The sequence below is a fragment of the Hyla sarda genome, chromosome 7 (assembly GCF_029499605.1).
Source record: "Hyla sarda isolate aHylSar1 chromosome 7, aHylSar1.hap1, whole genome shotgun sequence".
Lineage (NCBI taxonomy): Eukaryota > Metazoa > Chordata > Amphibia > Anura > Hylidae > Hyla > Hyla sarda.
The window spans coordinates 161,999,345-162,020,418 of NC_079195.1; the positions used below are offsets into that span (position 1 = coordinate 161,999,345).

At 40.8% G+C, this 21,074-nt stretch overlaps 1 protein-coding gene across 2 annotated transcripts in view; it reads right to left on the bottom strand.

Annotated features, from left to right (window-relative positions):
* LOC130282663 (zinc finger protein 692-like) overlaps positions 1–21,074 on the bottom strand; it is a 144,587-nt gene that overhangs the window by 35,523 nt on the left and 87,990 nt on the right. For both annotated transcript variants that reach the window (XM_056531140.1, XM_056531141.1), the window contains 3 exons: positions 15,154–15,324; positions 12,864–12,917; positions 7,629–7,710 (listed from right to left, as the gene is read on the bottom strand). In XM_056531140.1, coding sequence (XP_056387115.1) covers positions 7,629–7,710; positions 12,864–12,917; positions 15,154–15,324 — 307 coding nt within the window. The remainder of the gene's footprint in view (positions 1–7,628; positions 7,711–12,863; positions 12,918–15,153; positions 15,325–21,074) is intronic.

The window sequence follows — 21,074 nt, forward strand, 5'->3', positions numbered from 1 at the left end:
GAGCCACTGGAAAACCACAAATATCCCACACATCTCGCAGGTTATACAAAAGACCAACCACACCTTTGCATATGAAAAAATAATAGCCTCTGGTGCAGGCACCTTTCCTTCCTTTCTAAGGATGTGGCAGTATTGGATTGACTCTACGCACTGTGCAAATGTCTGAAGTGCTCAACTACTCTAATGTCCTATAAGCAAGAGACTGTACACTTACATTTGCTTCTTTAATGCAGCTTTTGAATACATTACTGACTAACAGGGTTGGACGATAAAATATGCCTCTCATTACTTTCCATGATTATGTTTCTACATTGATGGGATGGACACTGTCTACGTACTATCATTTGTTGTCCTCAGGACATTGTTCTTTGTTGTTAACTATGGACCAGTTTGGTCCATTATTTGTATTTTATTGTGCTTTTACAAAAATTCTTCAATAAAAAAACTATTGAAAGTAAAGCTGCCAATTGGTCTTCTGAATCTTCATTCAAAACATTCTATTTTAGACCAGAATCGCATGTCTCTATGAATTATACTTTAATATTGCATACATAATATTTAGTTTATTTTAGCTTTGAACTTGCATAATACGAGTCTCATGTCTGACATAAAATTGGAGATTTTATGACAAGACAAGAGACTCCTATTATGCAAATTTATTTCTATTTACTACTGCAGCAGCAACCAATAGCGATACAGAAAAAGAGAAAAACATATGATATGCAAATTAGGTATAGGTGAGTCCTCCAATCAGCATGCAGCATAGTCTATAAAACCGGTGAATCTAACTGTATCATCCTCTTTCTTGCTGCTGCCAGTGGCAACAAAGGATAAGTTAAATTTTCTCCATATATATTTTTACTGTAATTGATTTAATCTCTGTTTTCATTATATTCCTTATTTATTATTCAATATTTATTATACATTTTACTTAATTAATTGAACCTATTTTTCATTAATATCTTGTATTTCTCCCTCCGCAGCTGACAGTGTACAGAGCAGGACTCCCGGCACAGTTTCTTCTCCATCAAACAGTTACTTCTAGTTATATGCATAGTATCCTTGACATATAATATCCACTTTTGTATATTTAATTGTTACATTCATCTATAGTTATTCCTGATATATTTATTATTCAATATAAATTTTATTCCTATACCTTTTTCTCAGATATCTATATTGTATATTCCATATATACTTCTTTATCCCTTATTGATAATATTATATAATTTTCTGAACCCCTCTTTTCATTTATCCCTACATTTACATATTCCAACAGTTTAAACTTTATCCTTCCATTACGTCTGTGGAACGTGATGCTAATAAATCACCCACTAATATTGACAAATATATGCCATCAGATAGTCATATACAAAATATTGTGGACATGTCTGTTTGCTCTGCTATACAGTTCGCCATGTCCACTCTACAAGACTCTATTTCTAGGACAGTATCCATGTCCATGATTCATCCCTCTACAAATAATCCTGTACCATTACCTTCCACACCTTCGGACATTTTTTGGTCTGCCGAAAATTCGACGGCAAAGTTTGTCCAAGGTTTTAAAAAAGCTGGCAAAGCCAAGCAAAAAAGAAATTATATTGCAATAAATTCTTCCTCTCCTTCTAAAAAACGGTCTATGAAACATAACAAAAAATCTGATTATGACATATCAAAAATTTCTCATAAGAAAAATACTGATGCTGCAAAAGTGCATCCAATACCCTCGGCCCAAGAGGAAGTACATGTTGTTAGGGCAAAGAAATCTAACTCTAGGAAGAAACCAGATTTTTTTGTCACCTCCAGTTCTTCATCAGAGGATTCTTCGGATCAGTCTGAGGATGAACATTTTATTTTTGTGGAGGATTCTAATGAGGATGCAGAGGCCTCTGTTTCCACTGAGGATCCTGCTTCTAGCATTCTTGATAGTAATGGTGAACCATTTTTTCACCCCGAGAATATTAAACACCCGCGCTCGGGTGAATGGCTCCCTCACCCCCAGGTAGCTAAATTCCTTGAATACTGGATCTCTAAACCTCTGGATAAATCCTCCAGAAATAAATTACGGGCTGAATGCCCAAGGCCTTATCTGGACCACAAGTTTTCTTGTACCCCAGATATAGATTTTTCGCTTATTAAATTTTTATCTAAATCGGGTCCTAACCCTAAAAAAGGTATTGATCGATCCTTTAGGTCAATTCAAGATAAGCTTTTAGACATCCTGGGTCAGATTACAAAAATTTTGGACATGACAGAAGAATTCATATCTTCTGAAACCCCATTAAATATTCAGGTTCTCAGAGGTTGGGCCCAGAGAGCAGCTTTATTGTTGGGTAATACCAATGCAGCTCTAAACTGTGAGCGCAGAAGGTCAATCCTTCTTAGGCTTGATCCTCAATTAGTCAATTAAGCCCAATCTGAACTGCCTACATATACTGAAGGCTTCTTATTCGGAGATTCCTTTATTAAGGAGCTAAATAAATATGTGAACCTTTTTTCTTCGCTAGAAAAAGCTCAAACCTCCATAGAAAAGGTTTTCAACCATAAGGTTTTCCACAAGGCCGGGAGAGGCAGGAGCCGCTTTCCCGTCCGCCAAATTATGGATCGCAGATCCTATAGAGGTTCCTACTCATATGACCGTACCATCCAACCTCCCACTTTCCAACAACCAACACCTTTCTTCCCACCCAGAGGCCGCCCTTGGAGATCCAGAGGTCAACGTGGATATCCCAGATCTCGGCCTGCTTCAGGTAAGTCTTCTCCTTCCTCCAGAATCTCATTTCCCTCTGGGAGGCAGATTAACCCATTTTTTCCAAAATTGGTCTATTCTCACAGCGGATGCTTGGATACTGAACACAATAATGGGATATCAGATAGAGTTTTATACTCTTCCAACTCAATGGGAAATACCTCATCCCATACATTTTTTCAACCAAGACAAACATCTCATTTCTTTAGAAATCAAGGAACTATGTTCCAAAAAGGCTATAACTTTTCTATAACCTTTTCACACTCCAGGTTTTATAAGCAACCTGTTTTTGGTGAAAAAGAAAGATGGAGATCACCGCCCCGTAATCAATTTAAGACATCTCAACGGATATGTAAAATACCAACATTTCAAAATGGAAGGCATTCATTTATTGAGAGACCTTCTTTGGCAAGGAGATTGGTTGATCAAAATAGAATTGAAGGATGCCTATCTCACGGTGCCTATGCACCCCAACTCTCAACCTTATCTCCAATTCATATGGGACAACAAAAAATGGCAATTCTCAAGCCTTCCCTTTGGTCTGTCTTCCGCACCATGGTGCTTCACGAAACTACTGAAACCAGTGGTGTCTTATCTTCGAAGCCGAGGTGTCCGTCTAATTATTTATTTAGACAACATTCTTATCATGGCAGATTCTTGGACTCTCATCCATCACCATATGCAATGGACTCTCTCTTCTCACCAATTTGGGATTCATAATCAATTACGAAAAATCCATCCTGACCCCTTCTCAGGAAGAAGAATTTCTAGGTTTCATGGTCAACACTTCCTTCAAGGAAAGTAAAAACTATTCGCAGACAAATCCACTCTGTATTGGACAAGTCCCTTATTTCACTAAGAATTATTGCAAGAATCGTCGGTCTTCTGTCATCCTCTATTCAGGCCATTTTCCCAGCTCCTTTGCATTACAGGGCTCTTTAACGTCTGAAGGCCTTACATCTAAGAAATGGTCTAGGCTACTCAGACGAGATTGCCTTAAATTCGGAATCCAAACAAGAACTCAATTGGTGGCTGGATCATGTTCAAGCTTGGAATGGGAAAACAATCATCGACTCTATGATAAGATATGGCATAGAGTGGGACACGAGCCTTCTTGGATGGGGCGCGCGATGCGGCCCTCTTTCCACAGGAGGCAAATGGTCCACAGAGGAATCTCTCCTCCACATCAATTGTCTAGAGTTACTAGCAGCTTCTTTCGCCCTGAAAAGTTTTGCGAAAGACAGATCTAATTTCTGCATTCTTTTGAAGATGGACAACATATCAGTGATATGTCCAATATGTGAACCGTCTAGGAGGCACGAAATCCAAAGTTTTGACAGATATTGCAAAAAAAATTTGCCATTTTTGTCTGGAGAAAGATATCATTCTCAGTAGCAGATTGGAATTCCCGTTATCTTGCCGATTCGAGCGATTGGATGTTAGATCGCTCAATTTTTCAAACTTTAGACTCCCTTTGGTGTCCGTTATACCTAGATCTTTTCGGAACTCGTTTGAATCATCAAATTAATCGATTTTAAAGCTGGCGTCCAGATCCCGAAGCTCTGGGTACAGACGCCTTTCTTCAAACATGGCCCTCGGAAATTCTCTATGCATTTCCCCCATTCAACCTAATTCCAAGAGTACTACTTCAAGCCAAAGCCCAGAAATCAACCTTAATTCTAATAACCCCTTGGTGGCCATCTCAGACATGGTTTCCTCACATTCTCAGTATGACAATAGATTTTCCCAGGATTCTCCCGACATCTCCTTCCATTTTACTCAACCCATCAGGCCTTCCTCATCCTCTCATTCAATCAGGCCTTCTCTCTCTAGTAGCCTGGTTAATATCGGGTCAGAAAGAACTGATTTTGAACTTTCATGATCAGCTCAATTTTTGTTATCAGAAGCCTGGGCCCCAGGTACTAGGAAAGCCTACCTTTCCGCATGGAAATTCTGGTCTCATTGGTGCTTGGAACGGGATCTGGATCCCGTACATGCATCTATAAATCATATCATTAATTTCTTATCTGAATCTTTTGATTCAGGTAAAGCATATCAACGTTTATCGTTCAGCCATTTCATTTTATCACAAACCTTTTAACTTCTTACCTATAGGTAAACATCCTCTTATATGTAAACTACTTCGAGGTGGGGGAGGACAATGGGACGGAGTTGCAGGACAGTCAGGCAGCTAGCTGGGTTACAGTTAGAAAGCGGGGTAGGGGAAAAAATGTCAGGGAGGCCAAGTTTGCCCGCTTGGCAGATGAGGGGGATGCAATTTCAGAGCTAGCAGTACTGCAGCAGGATACTGCCTCTGACCGCCAGGGGGGTGTCTGCTCCAGTAAGGAGGGAAGGAGGAGTGCAGGGCAGGCCAGACAGGTACTAGTGGTGGGGGACTCAATTATTAGGGGGACAGACAGGGCGATCTGTCACAAAGACCGGGATCGCCGAACAGTGTGTTGTCTACCTGGCGCTCGAGTTCGGCACATCGCGGATCGGTTTGACCGGTTGCAGGGCGGGGCTGGAGAGGACCCAGCAGTCATGGTACATATTGGCACCAATGACAAAGTAAGAGGTAGGTGGAGTGTCCTTAAAAATGATTTCAGGGACTTAGACCGCAAGCTTAAGGCAAGGACCTCCAAGGTAGTATTTTCTGAAATACTAACAGTACCACGAGCCACACCAGAGAGGCAGCAGGAGATTAGGGAGGTAAACATGTGGCTCAGAAGCTGGTGTAGGAAGGAGGGGTTTGGGTTCATGGAGAACTGGGCCGACTTCGCTGTCGGTTACCGACTCTACCGTAGGGACGGGCTGCACCTCAATGGGAAGGGTGCAGCTGTGCTTGGGGAGAAGATGGCTAGAAGGGTGGAGGAGTGTTTAAACTAGGGACTTGGGGGAGGGAACCTACAGCAAAGAGGGGGAAGATAGTGTAGAAAGAGAGGTGGGAATTATTAATGTACCTGGGGGTGGAGCAGAGGGAGGGGTTAGAATAATTACTAGGAATAGGCTGCATAGGAAAATAAAACTTACACCCTTGAATCCCATTAACCCCAATAACATAAAGGATGGAAATGTAAAGTGTATGTTCACAAATGCCAGAAGCCTAGCAAATAAAATGGGGGAGCTGGAGGCCTTGATACTGGAGGAACATATTGATATAGTTGGGGTCACTGAGACATGGCTGGACTCCTCGCATGACTGGGCTGTCAATCTGCAGGGTTTTACATTGTTTAGCAAGGATAGAATGAACAGGAAAGGTGTTGGAGTCTGTCTGTATGTAAGAAGTGGTATGAAAGTCAGTGTGAACGATGCCATAGTGAGTGATGATTCTGAGGATGTGGAATCACTGTGGGTAGAATTACAAAAGGAAGGAAATACTGAAAAAATAATATTTGGTGTAATCTACAGACCCCCTAATAGCACTGAGGAAATAGAAGGTCGGCTGTATAAACAAATAGAGAGGGCTGCCCGGGCAGGTACAGTGGTAATAATGGGAGATTTTAACTATCCAGACATAGATTGGGGTCGGGGGTTGGCTAAAACTTCAAAGGGGCGACAATTCCTAAATTTATTGCAGAATAATTTTATGGGCCAGTTTGTGGAGGACCCAACAAGAAGTGATGCCTTGTTGGATCTGATCATTTCCAACAACGCAGAGCTGGTTGGTAATATAACTGTGCGGGAAAACCTTGATAATAGCGACCACAATATAGTTACTTTTGACTTAAAATGTAGAAAACAAAGACAGACGGGGAAGGCAAAAACATATAACTTTAAAAAGGCAAATTTCCCTGGGCTGAGATCTGCACTACAGGACATAGACTGGGGGGAGGTGTTCTCAAATACTGATACAGAAGGTAAATGGGAAATGTTTAAATCGACTCTAAATAACTATACAGCTAAATATATACCAAAGGGGAACAAATATAAACGATTAAAACTAAATCCTACATGGCTGACAAAAAAAATAGCCTTCAAAAAATACAAATCTGAGGGGTCAGCTATAACATTTAAACAGTACAAAGAGCTTAATAAAATCTGTAAAAATTGAATAAAAACTGCAAACATTCAAAAAGAGAGACAGGTGGCCAAAGAAAGCAAATTTGCATAATACTCCTCTCTAGTCAATAAACTCTATATTTTCCAGCACCAAGGCTAGGAAAATCTCCAATTTTCCTAACCATTGTGATGGAAAATATAGATTTTTGTTTAAGACAGGAGGCGAGTATTATGCCTCCCTTATCTTCCCTACCCTTTAGATCTGCATGGAGAATTCCATTATTCTTCAGTTACCTGTTTTCTCTTCACCGCATCAAAGAAAGAGGAAGATTTGAATAACTGTCACCCGATATTTATTAGACTGTTTCCTGATTGGTGGATCAGACTAACTTTTTGCACATTTGGTTGCACTTCAAACATTTTTTGCTTCTTTAATATTGTTAACTATTTTGCTGCTGGATATTTATTTGGTTTTAGCAGTAAAGAAAGATATGCATAATACTCAGCTCCTGTCTTTAAGAAAATCTATATTTTCCGTCACAATGGCTAGGAAAATCTCCAATTACAAATAAAAATTTGTAATAATAAATTGTAATTAAAAAAATCATAGCTGGTGTAGATTTGATATACAATTTACTCCAGTGTGTATGAATTATAGTAAATGTGCCTGGCTGTGAGAGGCCACACCCCTTCAAAACTAAGACCCAACCACTCTAAAAAGTGGGGAACATAACATAAAATGGTAAAAAATAAACTGGTGTATGATGTTGGTGCTGTGACACTTTTTTTTATGTTATAAATGTTGAAGCTCTTTAACCTCTGTCTCCCCCACAGAAGTAACAAGTAGCTGAGGCACACTGTGTCTGTTAATTGTACTCACATTTAGGTACTGTCGCTTTGAAAAGATTTTCCCGCAGTTATCATATTCACACATTAGCAGCTCCTGCGGTTTGGCAGCTTTCCTACAGAATATACAGTTGCCTATTACATAGAGCCAGATTTACACACTGGGTGACATTTATGTAGTGCACAGGAAAGTGTAGGAATTGAATTGCCAAAGCAACAAATCAGATTGTGCCTTTTATTTCCAAAAAGCTCTTTAGGAATAGGAACTGGAATCTGATTGGTTGTTAAAGTGCATCTGCCCCGTATTAAACACTTGTGAAGCTGCCCATACATTGTAGTAAGGCTTCTCAAGTTAAACCTAAGCATACTTCTGGCATAACTTTCGGGTAGTTTTTATCCATAAAAAAGGGTTTTGTATGAAGTCCAGGACAGTCAGAAAGGCGGGGTCCAGGGTCCACTATGCTCTGGGACCTACACGTCTCACAATTTACGTCATGGGTGTGATGCAAACAGAGAGAGGCCCACCTCTCCAGCAGTCATGAGCGCCCTACAAATCCCCCTTTTCATGGACATAAACCACCCAAGTTATACCAAAGATATGCCTGGAATAAACTTGTGAAGCTCTACCGCAATGTGTGGGCAGCTTCACAAGTGTTTAATATGTAACAGAAGGACTTTATAGTGAGATTCACTCAAAGGCTAGGTCTCCCGTCATTGCTGCTAAATGGACCATACTAACAAACCGATGCAAACGGGATGGCATCCTTTTGCATCAGTTTTTAATTTGTGGGATCCAATTACAAATGTTTGCAGAAGGCTTGAAAAGATTTAAAATGGGCATGAAATAACAGAAATAGACGTCAATGTGAATGAGCCCTAAAAAAGATAATGAAACAATGGTACTCACCATTAGTGAAACTTTTTATTTCTTTATTTTCTTCTCTGGACATACAAAACTGCAGCGGGAAGCTGCGTTTTGAATATGCACAGAAGAAAATAAAGAACTACCACTGATGGTGAGTGCCGTTGCTTCATTATTTTCTTTACAAAAGTGCCGTAGGAAGCACACCTCCTTCTTAATGTCCCTACCCCTTCCTGTCTTGACTAACTGAAGAAAAGGGCTCATTGCTGGAAGGCAGCCCTGTACATCAGTCAAGGCAAGGAGGGAAGAGGTGAGCATCCTGCAGCTCAGCACAGCCTCTTTAACACTTGAGCATGATCTAGAGCTGGTAAAACAATCTGTATAAAATCAGGCTTGGCCAATATTTGCAGAAATACATTAAAATGTTTAACCAGGGGAGAAGAAAAAAAAAGATTCAATAGCTGGTGGTGTAGTAAAAATAATAAACCAGCTATACTCACCTGTCCCACTCTCCTCCCACTGCAGTCATGGTGGCTCCCAGTCAACTCTGTTCTTCCTAGTTTTCTGTGAAGTTGTGATCATGCAGGAACTGCCCAACTGAGCCTATCTGTGGCCACGGCTGAGTGGGGAAGTTCCTATATGGGCACAACATCACAGAAAGCAAGAAGTTGGATGGATCTGGGACCACCATGAATGCAGCCCCCCAGCAGTCATGGTGGTCCCCGTTCTGCTTGGCTTCTTCTTGCTTCCTGTGGCATTGCACCCATTCAGGAACCGTAAAGCTTGTGTATTACTTTGTTACACTACTAGCCAAGAAGATTCTTTTTTTTGCTCTGGAAACTCTGTAAAGGAGTAACTGTCTGACAAAGAGGTATTGTGTGGTCCTTTTAAAGAACTCTAGCAATGTGCTAATGAGTATGGTCATTTTAAGCCAAAACCACGAGAAACACATTATAATTCTCTGACTTCTCTGTCAGATACCGGCTATACTGTAGGGACGGGCTGCACCTCAATGGGGAGGGTGCAACTGTGCTTGGGGAGAAGATGGCTTGAATGGTGGAGGAGTATTTAAGCTAGGGACTGGGGGGGCAAGGGAAACTACAATATAGAGAAGGCAGATAGTGTAGATAGAGCGGTGGGAATTATTAATGTACCTGGGGGTGGAGGGAGGGGTTAGAATAGTTAGTAGGGATAGGCTCCATAGGAGAAAAAAAAACATACGCCATTGAATTGCATGTTGACTAATGCCAGAAGTCAGACCTGAGGAAAGAGGGAGTCCCTCCGAAACGCGTTGTCCTGTGTATGACTGCTTTTTATGAAATTAATAAAAAGTTGTACACTAAGCTTCACCCGACTCCCGTGTCATCCCGCCGCTGGTGTAGTGCTCCAAGTGCCGTAACCTTTGCATGCTGGAAGAAACAGGGGACCCCTGCCAGGATTCCCATCTCCTACATCTGTATGCCTAATGCCAGAAGTCTGACCAATAAAACTGATGTACTGGAGTTGATAATGTCTGAGGAAAATTATGAAATAGTGGGTATAACAGAGACTTGGTTGGAAGATAGCTGTGACTGGACAATCAACATACATGGTTATAGTCTATTCAGGAAAGATCGGAAAAAATGGAAAGGGAGAGGAGTTTGCCTTTATGGAAAGTCCAGTCTGAAGGCCGCACTGCGGGTGGATATACAGAAGGGAAACAATAATGTGGAGTCATTATGGGTAGAAATATATGGAGATAACAATAAAAAAAATCTAAAAGGGGTTTGCTATAAGCCACCAAACATAATGGAAAAGCCAGAAATCAATTACTGAGGCAAATAAACAAGGCAGCAAATCAAAATGAGGTGATAATAATGGGGGACTTTAACTATCCTGATATAAACTGGGAGACTGAGTTCTGTGACTCTCATAAAGGAAACAGGTTTCTGACTATAGCTAAAGACAATTATCTGTCTCAAATGGTGCAGGGCCCAACCAGAGGGGGCGCCCTACTAGACTTAATATTAACCAACAAACCTGACAGAATAATTATTGTGCAAGTAGATGGATACCTAGGAAATAGTGATCATAATATAATACATTATAACTTGTTCTTCAATAAGGGAATCTCGCGAGGGGCCACAAAAACAATGAACTTTTGATCAACTGAAGGCAAAGTTTGATCAACTCAGAGAAGCCCTTAACAATATAAATTGGGATAATGTCCTCAAAAACAAGAATACTGACATTTAATGACCAAATCACCAGGTCCAAATGGCATTCACCCCCGTGTTCTAAAGGAATTAAATAATGTAATTGACAGACCACTATTTCTAATATTCATGGACTCTACAGTGACAGGGTCTGTTCCCCCAGGACTGGAGAATAGCAAATGTGGTGCCAATATTTAAAAAGGGGGTCAAAAGGTGACCGAGGGAATGATAGACCTGTTAGTTTAACCTCTGTTGTACGTGAATAGTTTGAGTGTTTTCTAAGAGATGATATTTTGGAGTATTTCTTGATTTTTCCAAAGTATTTGTTACAGTGCCACATAAAAAGGGAAGGATTGGGCTGGGGGAAAATGTGTGCAAGTGGGTAAGTAACTGGCTCAGTGATAGGAAACAGAGGGTGGTTATTAGTGGTACTTATTCTGATTGGGTGACTGTTACTAGTGGGATACCACAGAGGTCAGTCTTGGGTCCTATTCTATTTAATATATTCATTAATGGCCTTGTAGAGGGGTGAATAGTTTTTGCAGAAGATACTAAACGCTGTAAAGTGTTTAACACAATAGAGGACAGTGCACTGTTACAAATGGATCTGGATAGGTTGGAGGTTTGGGCTGGGAAGTGGTAGATGAGGTTCAACACTGATAAATGTAAGGAAAAATCTGGGCTAGGATTATGTATTAAATGGGGGAATACTTGGGACGACTAACTTGGAAAAGGACTTAATGTGAAAAAGACAAAAAACAACAAGATGCGCTCCTAGTGTGGACGGTATAACAGAGTGGCTTCAATGTGTGCAAAAATTTAAGGCTTAACAGATCGTGTTGTGCTCAGGGCACAACACCTCAGCAGGCATAAAGACTCGCAGGAAGAAATGGAGGTCAGCAGCCACGGTTTCCTTTCCAGGTTCCTCTCGGTCGCTGGATGGGCAATGAAAGTGGTGGTTAAAATCCAGGAAAACAGGAATTACCATATGGCGCTTTTACTCCTAGGACAGATGCAGGCAGCAGTCCATATGACAGGTTAATGGATTCTTTATTGTGCAATAAAGAATCCATTAACCTGTCATATGGACTGCTGCCTGCATCTGTCCTAGGAGTAAAAGCGCCGTATGGCAATTCCGGTTTTCCTGGATTTTATCCACCACTTTCATTGGAAAAGGACTTGGGAGTTTTAGTTAACAGTAAATTAAGCTGTAGTGACCAGAGTCGGGCAGCTGCTGCCAAGGCAAATAAAATCATGGGGTGCATCAATAGGGGCATAGATGCCCACGACAAGGAAATAATTCTACCACTGTACAAATCCCTAGTGAGATCACACATAGAATACTGTGTACAGTACTGGGCACCAGTGTACAAGAAAGATATAGTGGAGCTGTAGAGGGTTCAAGGACAGGCAACCAGGGTAATATGGGGAATGGGAGGACTACAGTACCCAGAAAGATTATCAGAATTGGGTTACTTAGTTTAGAAAAAAGAAGGCTTAGGGGCAACCTAATAACTATGTCTAAATATATCAGGAGACTGTACAAAGATCTCTCCCATTATCTATTTATACACAGGACTGTATCTATAACAAGGGGGCATCCTCTACATTTAGAGGAAAGAAGGTTTCTACACCAGCACAGACGGGGGTTCCTTACTGTAAGAACAGTGAGTGGTCATGGTGAACTCTGAAAAAAAATTCAAAAGGGGCCTGGATGCATTTTTGGAGAGTGATAACATTACAGGCTATGGATACTAGATTTATAGGGACAGAAGGTTGATCCAGGGATTTATTCTGATTGACATATTTGGAGTCGGGAAATAATTTTTTACCTCTAGTATGAGTTTTTTTTTCCCTCTTCTGGATCAACTTAGTAGGGACTCATACGGGATATAGGTTGAACTTGATGGACTCTGGTCTTTTTTCAACCTTATGAACTATGTTACTATAAAAATCAGCTCTGAATTTACCCAATTGAATTTCCACTACATGTCTGCACCAATTCAGCTCCAATTCTGCGCAAAATAAAAAATTTCTGCACAACTCTGAAAAGAGCAGCAGACTCAACTGAGAGCAGACAAGCTACATTTCAGCTTTGATTCAGTAGTGAATCCTTAGCCCTTAGTCAGTCTAAAATGTAAGCTATCGTGAGGGAATAGCACCTGTGTTCCTTGAAAAATTTCTACAAGGACAATTTTTTTACATATCTTACCTGATTCTCTTCTTGCATATTTGTGCCAGTTCCTCATCTATAAGAGATTTGCGACTGGAAAAGATATATTAAAAGGAAAAAATATATTTTTATACAATTTTTTTTCATGCTTATTGTGAGCTGGACACTGTGAGGGATAAAATTCTCTGCTCCTTTAGGGTATGTTCACACTGAGGAATTCGAGAGGAATTCACAAGGAATCTGTCATTTTATACATCGCGAGGAAATGAGGAATGAAGGAGGAGGCTACTCATTTCTACTTTTCTGGATTCCACACAAATTCCACGTGAAACGGATTTTGTCAGGAAAAAGAAATCCTACCTGAGGATTTCACCTGAAGAATGAATATGTCCTATCTTCAGGCATCAGGATTCAGCTAGCGGAAATTCCTCAGTGTGAACAGGACAGCAGAAAGTCCATTAAAGTCAATGGAAAATGACTTGAATAAATTGGAGCAAAAAATACAAGCGGAATTACTCGGGGAAATTCTCCATGAATTCCTCAGTGTGTACATACCCTTCGGGTACGGACTCAAATAATGCATACGCAGCGTATTTCACACTGCGTAGCGGAACATATGCTGCATATTCTTCGATGAGCATACACACAGGGGTATTTCCCAATGCGCAGCAGATATAGCACAGTATGAAATACGCTGCGTATGTGCTACGCGAGACCGTACCCTTAGGGTACATTCACACGTGCATATTTTCTACTGCAGATTTGCTATAGCAGATTTGCTATAGTAGATTTTGCTACCTATTGAAGTCAATGGGCAGTAAAATCTGCAGCAGCAAAACTATGCATGTAAGAACGTAGGGTAGGGTCACACAAGCCGTATTTTGCTGCATATTTGTTGCTGCATATTTTCCTACCCATTGAGGTCAATGGGTAGCAAAATCAGTTAGGTATTTTGCTACCCATTGACTTCAATGGGTAGGAAAATATGCAGCACCAAATACGCAGCTAAATACTACACGTGTGATCCTACTCTTAGGGTCAGTTCACACGTGCATATTTTCTGCTGCAGATCTGCTTCAGTGAATTTTTCTGCCCATTGAAGTCAAAGGGCAGCAAAATCTGCAGCACATCTGCAGTAAAAATACGCACGTGTGAACTGAACCCAAGGGCTCGTTCACATGGGCGAAACCCCAGCGTATTTTACGCTGCGGATGCACCGACGATGGACCCCTACAGTGTGCCTCAGATGTGCCTGCTTGGAGCGGCAATCCGCCACTACGAGCAGACACACTACAATGCGCGAGTCACCGCATGCATGCGCAGTATACTCGCACACATCGCGGCTGCTCTCAGCCTAGCTCAGGGAACAGGGGGAGCAGCTGCGATGTGTGCGAGTATACTGCGCATGTGCGTGGCGACTTGCACATTGCAGCAGTGTGTCTGCTCGTAGTGGTGGATTGCCGCTTCAAGCAGGCACATCTGGAGGCACACTTTAGGGGTCCATCGTCAGGCCTGTGTGAACGAGCCCTTAAGGTACGTTTACACGTGCATATTTTCTGTTTTCAGATTTGCTGTAGCAGATTTTGTTACCTACTGAAGTTAATGGCCAGAAAAATCTGATGAAGCAAACAAGTCTGCAGCAGAGAAAGTTTTAAGTTGCTGATTTTATGCTGCAGATTTAAATGAAAACTAATTGACTGGACACAGCTTTAAATCTGCAGCTTCAAATCCTGTGCATCAAATATTTGATGCTCAGGATACTGTTCGTGTGAATAAACACTTAAAGAGATTCTATCATCCTATACAGTGATGGCATATTGCTGAAGAATAGATAGCAGTGCTGATTTAGGCTATGCATTACTGCGGTAATATCAGAAGTTTTTTTCTTTTGCTTTAAGGCTCAAAATATGTGCCAAAACATGGGCAAATTTTAGGCTATAAGCGGCCTAAACAAGAGCCTTAACTTGAAATTTAAAATAATGTGTATGTACAAATGCAAAAAAAGAAAACAGGAAAAAACTTTTTTTTCTTTAACATTCTGTCCTATGGTAGTTGGTTTACCTAAAAATATTTACCTAAAAAATGAATACTTCAATTCTATAGCAATACTAAATATGTGTATAAGTACTGTATTCAGGTTTGGTAAAGACAAAGATCTGATATTTCACATATCTATATAGCTATATCTGATTTGTGGAGGGGGCGTGTTGGCTGCCGCTTTGTACAGGGGTTGACACACTCTGTGGTTTTTGAACACAATACTTCTCCTTTAAAGAGCATTAGGACTATAGATACATTTATAATTATTAGCTTGTGAGTTTTCACCTACCAGCTTGTCTTTAGGCCTCTGCTCTGGCTACTCTGTGGCTCCTGTCCCTCATTTTTATGTGGTTCCATTTGAGTCTTCTGTTCCTCCTCCCCACTTGCTCTTGACATTAGTACATTATCATTCTGTGACTCTGCTGGAGGTGACTCCTGATGTTCTTCAACAGCAGCTAAACTATAAGGAAAGAGAACATGTACAGATAAAATATATATATATATATATATTTATTCATCATTGATGTCCTTAGAACTGTGTTTACCAGCAGGGCTTGTGTTCATGGGATCTCCGCTCAACTGGGCTCTCCGTGACTGGTATCCGGTCACGGGGGAGGTGGCATGGTGGCTTTCAGTTACGCTTGCCATTCCCTCCTCCCACCAGTCAGGCTGTTCAGGGCTACTCTTTTCCCTTCGTGTGTCGGTCGCATATAGCTGAGAAGAACAGCTTCAGAACGACTCACATACCGGGGACCTCACAACTCCAATATACCCTAGTGGTATAGTGCAGTCAAGAGGTCAATGACGACAATGCTAATGACCTAGGCTAGTTAAGGTAATGACCTAGGCTAGTTTAAAGGGGTACTCCCATGGACAACTTTTTTTTTTTTTTTTTAAATCAACTGGTGCCAGAAAGTTAAACAGATTTGTAAATCATATTGGCAAGGAGAATAACGTCAGGCACAACTGTAATGAATGCTAGTGGCGTGTCTGATGATTTTCTGCTTGAGTACTGGACAGAAGTCTGCTGGGCGGTTCTCTACGTCTCAAGAAGGCATAGCTGAATATTCGTGGACTCGTAGAAAGAACAGACAGATCACTCACCAACTGTGCCGGTACAAAAGATTTCTTTATTCTTCCATCTTTAAAATCCTCTCTAGCTGAGGGAACATACACAGACAGGTAGGGGAGTTGAAGTGTAGGGACGCGAGGTTACAGAGACGACGGCTCCGTTTTGTTCCCGGGGGAACTTCTTCCGGTCTCCTCTGTTTCTTATGCATCACAGGTGAACTTAATACAGGTGAGTAGAGGGAGGGGAGGGGACTACCACCTTCTTGTGTGGACACCTTTTTGTGCAAATAAATAAAGTTTGTACAATCAATACAAAAATGAAAAAAAAGCAAACATTTTAAAATCTATTCTATACGATCTACAAAAAAGGACTGAATTCCGCCCTATCGTTCAACCCGGCCGGGCCCAGGGCTCCGGTCCGTAATATTCATCTGGTTTCATATTTAATCAGTTCACTATCCCTGTCACTGCCATCTTTTTGATTAGGTATATGCTGGACACCTGCGAATTTGAGGACCTTAGGATTTCCTTTATGCACCTCCGTGACATGTTTAATGAGTTTAGGGACACCTTTGCCTTTTCTCAGGGAATACAGGTGTTCCCTGAACCGGGTAAACTTCTGTTGCTTTTTTTTCTCCTATATAAAACATGCCACACGGACAACATCTGCAATATACTACGTAACAGGTCTTACATGTGATAAACTGCTCTATGCGAATATCTGTCCCTCCTAGTCTGATAAAGCTAGTATTCATATTCTGGGGACAATAGGCACATTGGCCACACATATGGTTCCCTGTCACTTTAGTTTTAGTCAGCCAGTTGGTACGGGAGTTTTTTATAGAGGCTTTCTTCCCTTGAATTTTTTAAAAAAGATCCCCTACTGTGTGATTACGTTTAAATGTTATAATAGGTTTCCTTCTGGCTTTTATATTTAGACAGTTGTCCTGCTCAATTATGTCCCAATGCCTATGTATTTTTTGTTTGATGGTGTCATTGAGTGGTGTATTAGAAAAAGAAAATACAAATCTTTGCATGTCTGCACGATTGTTTCTATCATGTTTTTTGGTTTTCAATAACTGTTCCCTATTTGTATTCTGTGCTTTGTCGTATGCCTGCTGTATGATGGTTTCTGGGTAGTTTCTGGCTCTCAAACGTTTTTTTAAATCCTCTGCTTGCTTTTGGTAGTTGGCCTCCAGTGTATTAATGCGTCGTAATCTGATAAACTGGCTATATGGCAAACCTTTCTTTGTTTGTATGGGATGTGAGCTGTTAAAATGTAATAGTGTGTTTCTAGCTATGGGCTTACAGTATCCTGTAATTATTATCTGTTCGTGTTGGATGGAAATGAGGGTATCCAAAAATTCTATTTTGTCCCTTCCATATACCGCTGTGAATTTCATATTCATGGTGTTAGCAGTGTTTAAGCACTCTACGAACTGATTAAATTGCAGTTCATCTCCGCTCCAAATTACTATTACATCGTCCACATAACGCATGATGTACCGGATATGTGGAAGGAATTAGTTCTGTTCAGAACTTATGTCTCCTCGAAAACAGCCAAAAACAAATTGGCAAACGTGCAAGATACCGGGGTACCCATCGCGGTACCAGTCAATTGCCGGTACCACTGGGTTCCGTAGGTGGACGTATTATTAGACAAAATAAAGTGCAGAGCATCACAAATGAAGTTGATAAATTGCTGAGACTTGCCTGCTCCGTCCAAAAATTGACGGATAGCCTGTACACCCGTATCCAATGGGATACGGGTGTACAGGCTCTCAACGTCAATGGACACTAAACTACATGTAATGTCTAGAGGGAAATCTTGAATGAACTTTATTAGATCCATTGTATCCTTGAGATAGGTCCTGGTATGCTTCAAAAGGGGGCACAATACCCAATCGAGATATTGGGACAGATATTCTGTTACTGACCCAATCCCCGCGACTATGGGTCTGCCGGGGGGATGGGTCAGAGTTTTATGAACTTTAGGTATGGTATACCATTTGGCTGGTTTGGGGTGAGATGGTAACAATTTTTCAGCTAATTTACTGGGAAGGGTACGGTTCTCGACTTGTTTTCTAAGCAGTGTTCTTAGGGCATTAAGAATTTTTTGTGTCGGATCCTGCTTGAGGAGTTGATAGGTAGTGCCGTCACTTAATTGCCTTTCGGCTTCTCCCTGGCAGTCCCTTGTGTACATCACCACCACCGAGCTGCCCTTGTCAGCTGTGGTGATGGTGATGTCCCCAAGGGCCGCCAGGTCCTGCAGAGCTTTCATCTCTGCTTGGGTTAAGTTTTTAGTACACTTGGGATATATGATAGATTTGACATCCTCCAGTACTGCTTTCCTAAAGATCTCCAGACTACTCCCTGGGCTAATGGGGGGATTGAAGTTAGAAGGTTTCCCTCCTAAAAAATAAGAATTGTCATTCTTCTAATACACCACTCAATGACACCATCAAATAAGCAATACATAGGCATTGGAACATAATTAAGCAGGACAACGATCTAAATATAAAAGCCAGAAGGAAACCTATTATAACATTTTAACGTAATCACACAGTAGGGGATCTTTTTTAAAAAACTCAAAGGAAGAAAGCCTCTATAACCGCCCCCCCCCCCGTACCAACTGGCTGACTAAAACTAAAGTGACAGGGAACCATATGTGTGGCCAATGTGCCTATTGTCCCCAGAATATGAATACTAGCTTTATCAGACTAGGAGGGACAGATATTCGCATAGAGCAGTTTATTACATGTAAGACCTGTTACGTAGTATATTGCAGATGTTGTCCATGTGGCATGTTTTATAAAGGTAAAACAAAGCAACAGAAGTTTACCCGGTTCAGGGAACACCTGTATTCCCTGAGAACAGGCAAAGGTGTCCCTAAACTCATTAAACATGTCAAAGAGGTGCATGAAGGAAATCCTAAGGTCTTCAAATTCACAGGTCTCCTGCATATACCTAATCAAAAAGACGGCAGGGACAGGGATAGTGAACTGATTAAATATTAAACCAGATGGATATTACGGACCGGGGCCCTGGGCCAGGTTGAACGATAGGGCGGAATTCATTCCTTTTTTGTAGATCGTATAGAATTGATTTTAGAATGTTTGCTTTTTTTTCATTTTTGTATTGATTGTACAAACGTTATTTATTTACACAAAAAGGTGTTCACACAAGAAGGTGGTAGTCCCCTCCCTCTACTCACCTGTATTAAGTTCACCTGTGATGCATAAGAAACAGAGGAGACCAGAAGAAGTTCCCCCGGGAACGAAACGGAACTGTCGTCTCTGTAACCTCACGTCCCTACACTTCACCTTCCCTACCTGTCTGCGTATGTTACCTCAGCTAGAGAGGATTTTAAAGATGGAAGAATAAAGAAATCTTTTGTTCCGGCACAGTTGGTGAGTGATCCGTCTGTTCTTTCAACGAGTCCACGAAGATTTGTACATCACTTCTATTAAAAAATCTTAATCCTTCCAGTACTTTTTAAGGGCTGTATACTAAAGAGAAATCCAAAAAAGAAATGCATTTACTCTGATATTATGATCACAGTGCTCTCTGCTGACCATTTTAGGAACTGTCCAGAGCAGCATATGTTTGCTATGGGGATTTTCTCATGCTCTGGACAGTTCCCAAAATGGACAGCAGAGGTCAGGAGAGAGCACTGTGGTCATGACATCAGAGGAAATGCATTTTGTTTTTGGATTTCTCTTTAGTATAAACCCCCTAAAAAGTACTGGAAGGATTAAGATTTTTTAATAGAAGTGATTTACAAATCACCAGTTGATTTGAAAAAAAAAAAATAAAAAAAAAAAAAAAAAGGTTTCCACAGGAGTACCCCTTTAAGTGGGCATTAATAAATAGCACATTACCTAAAAGGTTCTGAGTACAAAAACCATAAATATGTGAAAAATATAAAAATATGTATAAAATATTGTATTTATATAGAGAACCTGGTACTAAAAGGGCTTCATATATTTACTCCGAAAAGTTAGAATCAAGCAAAAAAAAAATTTGAGTCATTTCAATTTTAGGTTTAAAAAAAATATATATATTTTTAATAGATCATATTAAAAGCAGAAAAGGGAAGGACTAACACAGGGGGAATAGGACAAACAGTGGCGTCACTACTGCCAGCACAAGTAAACATTATAAGTAGTGCAAAAAAGAGGCAACAGGTAAACTGTACATATTAATACAAAGGCATTAGTCTCAAAGTGCATAAGGTACAGTACCAACCTCAAAACAAAATCAATTGGTTGATTGATTTTGTTTTGAGGTTGGTATTGTATCTTATGCACTTTGACACATCAGTCCCAAACTGGTGTAACAGGTCTACGCTTTGACAGCAAGTTAAATACAACAAAATGAAAAGAGCGTATAACGACCAAATTAATGATATAAAAATAATTTTTATTAGACATATATGCTCAAAATAACAGACACTTAAAATCACATAAAAACATGATATCAGAAAAAGGTGCAGGAGGATCGACTGAAATGGGGGCTACACGCATAGGGATCAGCTTGATAGCTGAAATACAGCTAGCTACATCAGAGCATCATACAGTGTAAACATGACAACCACATAAAGATGATCAATATAAAGTGCATAAGTGCACAACAATAATAAAAGTACAATGGTTGCTATCCAAAAGTAAAAACAGTACCAAGAAACATTAAAGTGTAATACAAAGATGCAATGAAAAGATGCAAAGGTAAATAACCACTACATTCACCCATTTATTCACAATTTCCTCATCTTTTCACATTCACTCTCTTCTATTTAGATTGTCACTACTTACACATTCTGTTATACTGCAGTACATCTGGCCATTGCACCCGCATACGCCCACTGTTTAGCTCATACTGACGGCTACTCTGTGCGCTGTCAATCTGACCTGCACTTGGTTGCCATGGCTGAGCGGGATGCTATGCCCCCAACGCCGTAGCTATCTCCGCCCACTGAGGCGGTACTTCGGCTCTGCGGCGCCATGTCCTTGGTTGCCATGGCAGCGCTGTGCGCCCTGCGCGCGATGACGTGGTCGTCGTGCTCAGGGGGATTGGCACGCCTGGCTTCACATGAACTCCTACCTCCTTGTGACGCGGGACCTACGTCATGGGTGGGAG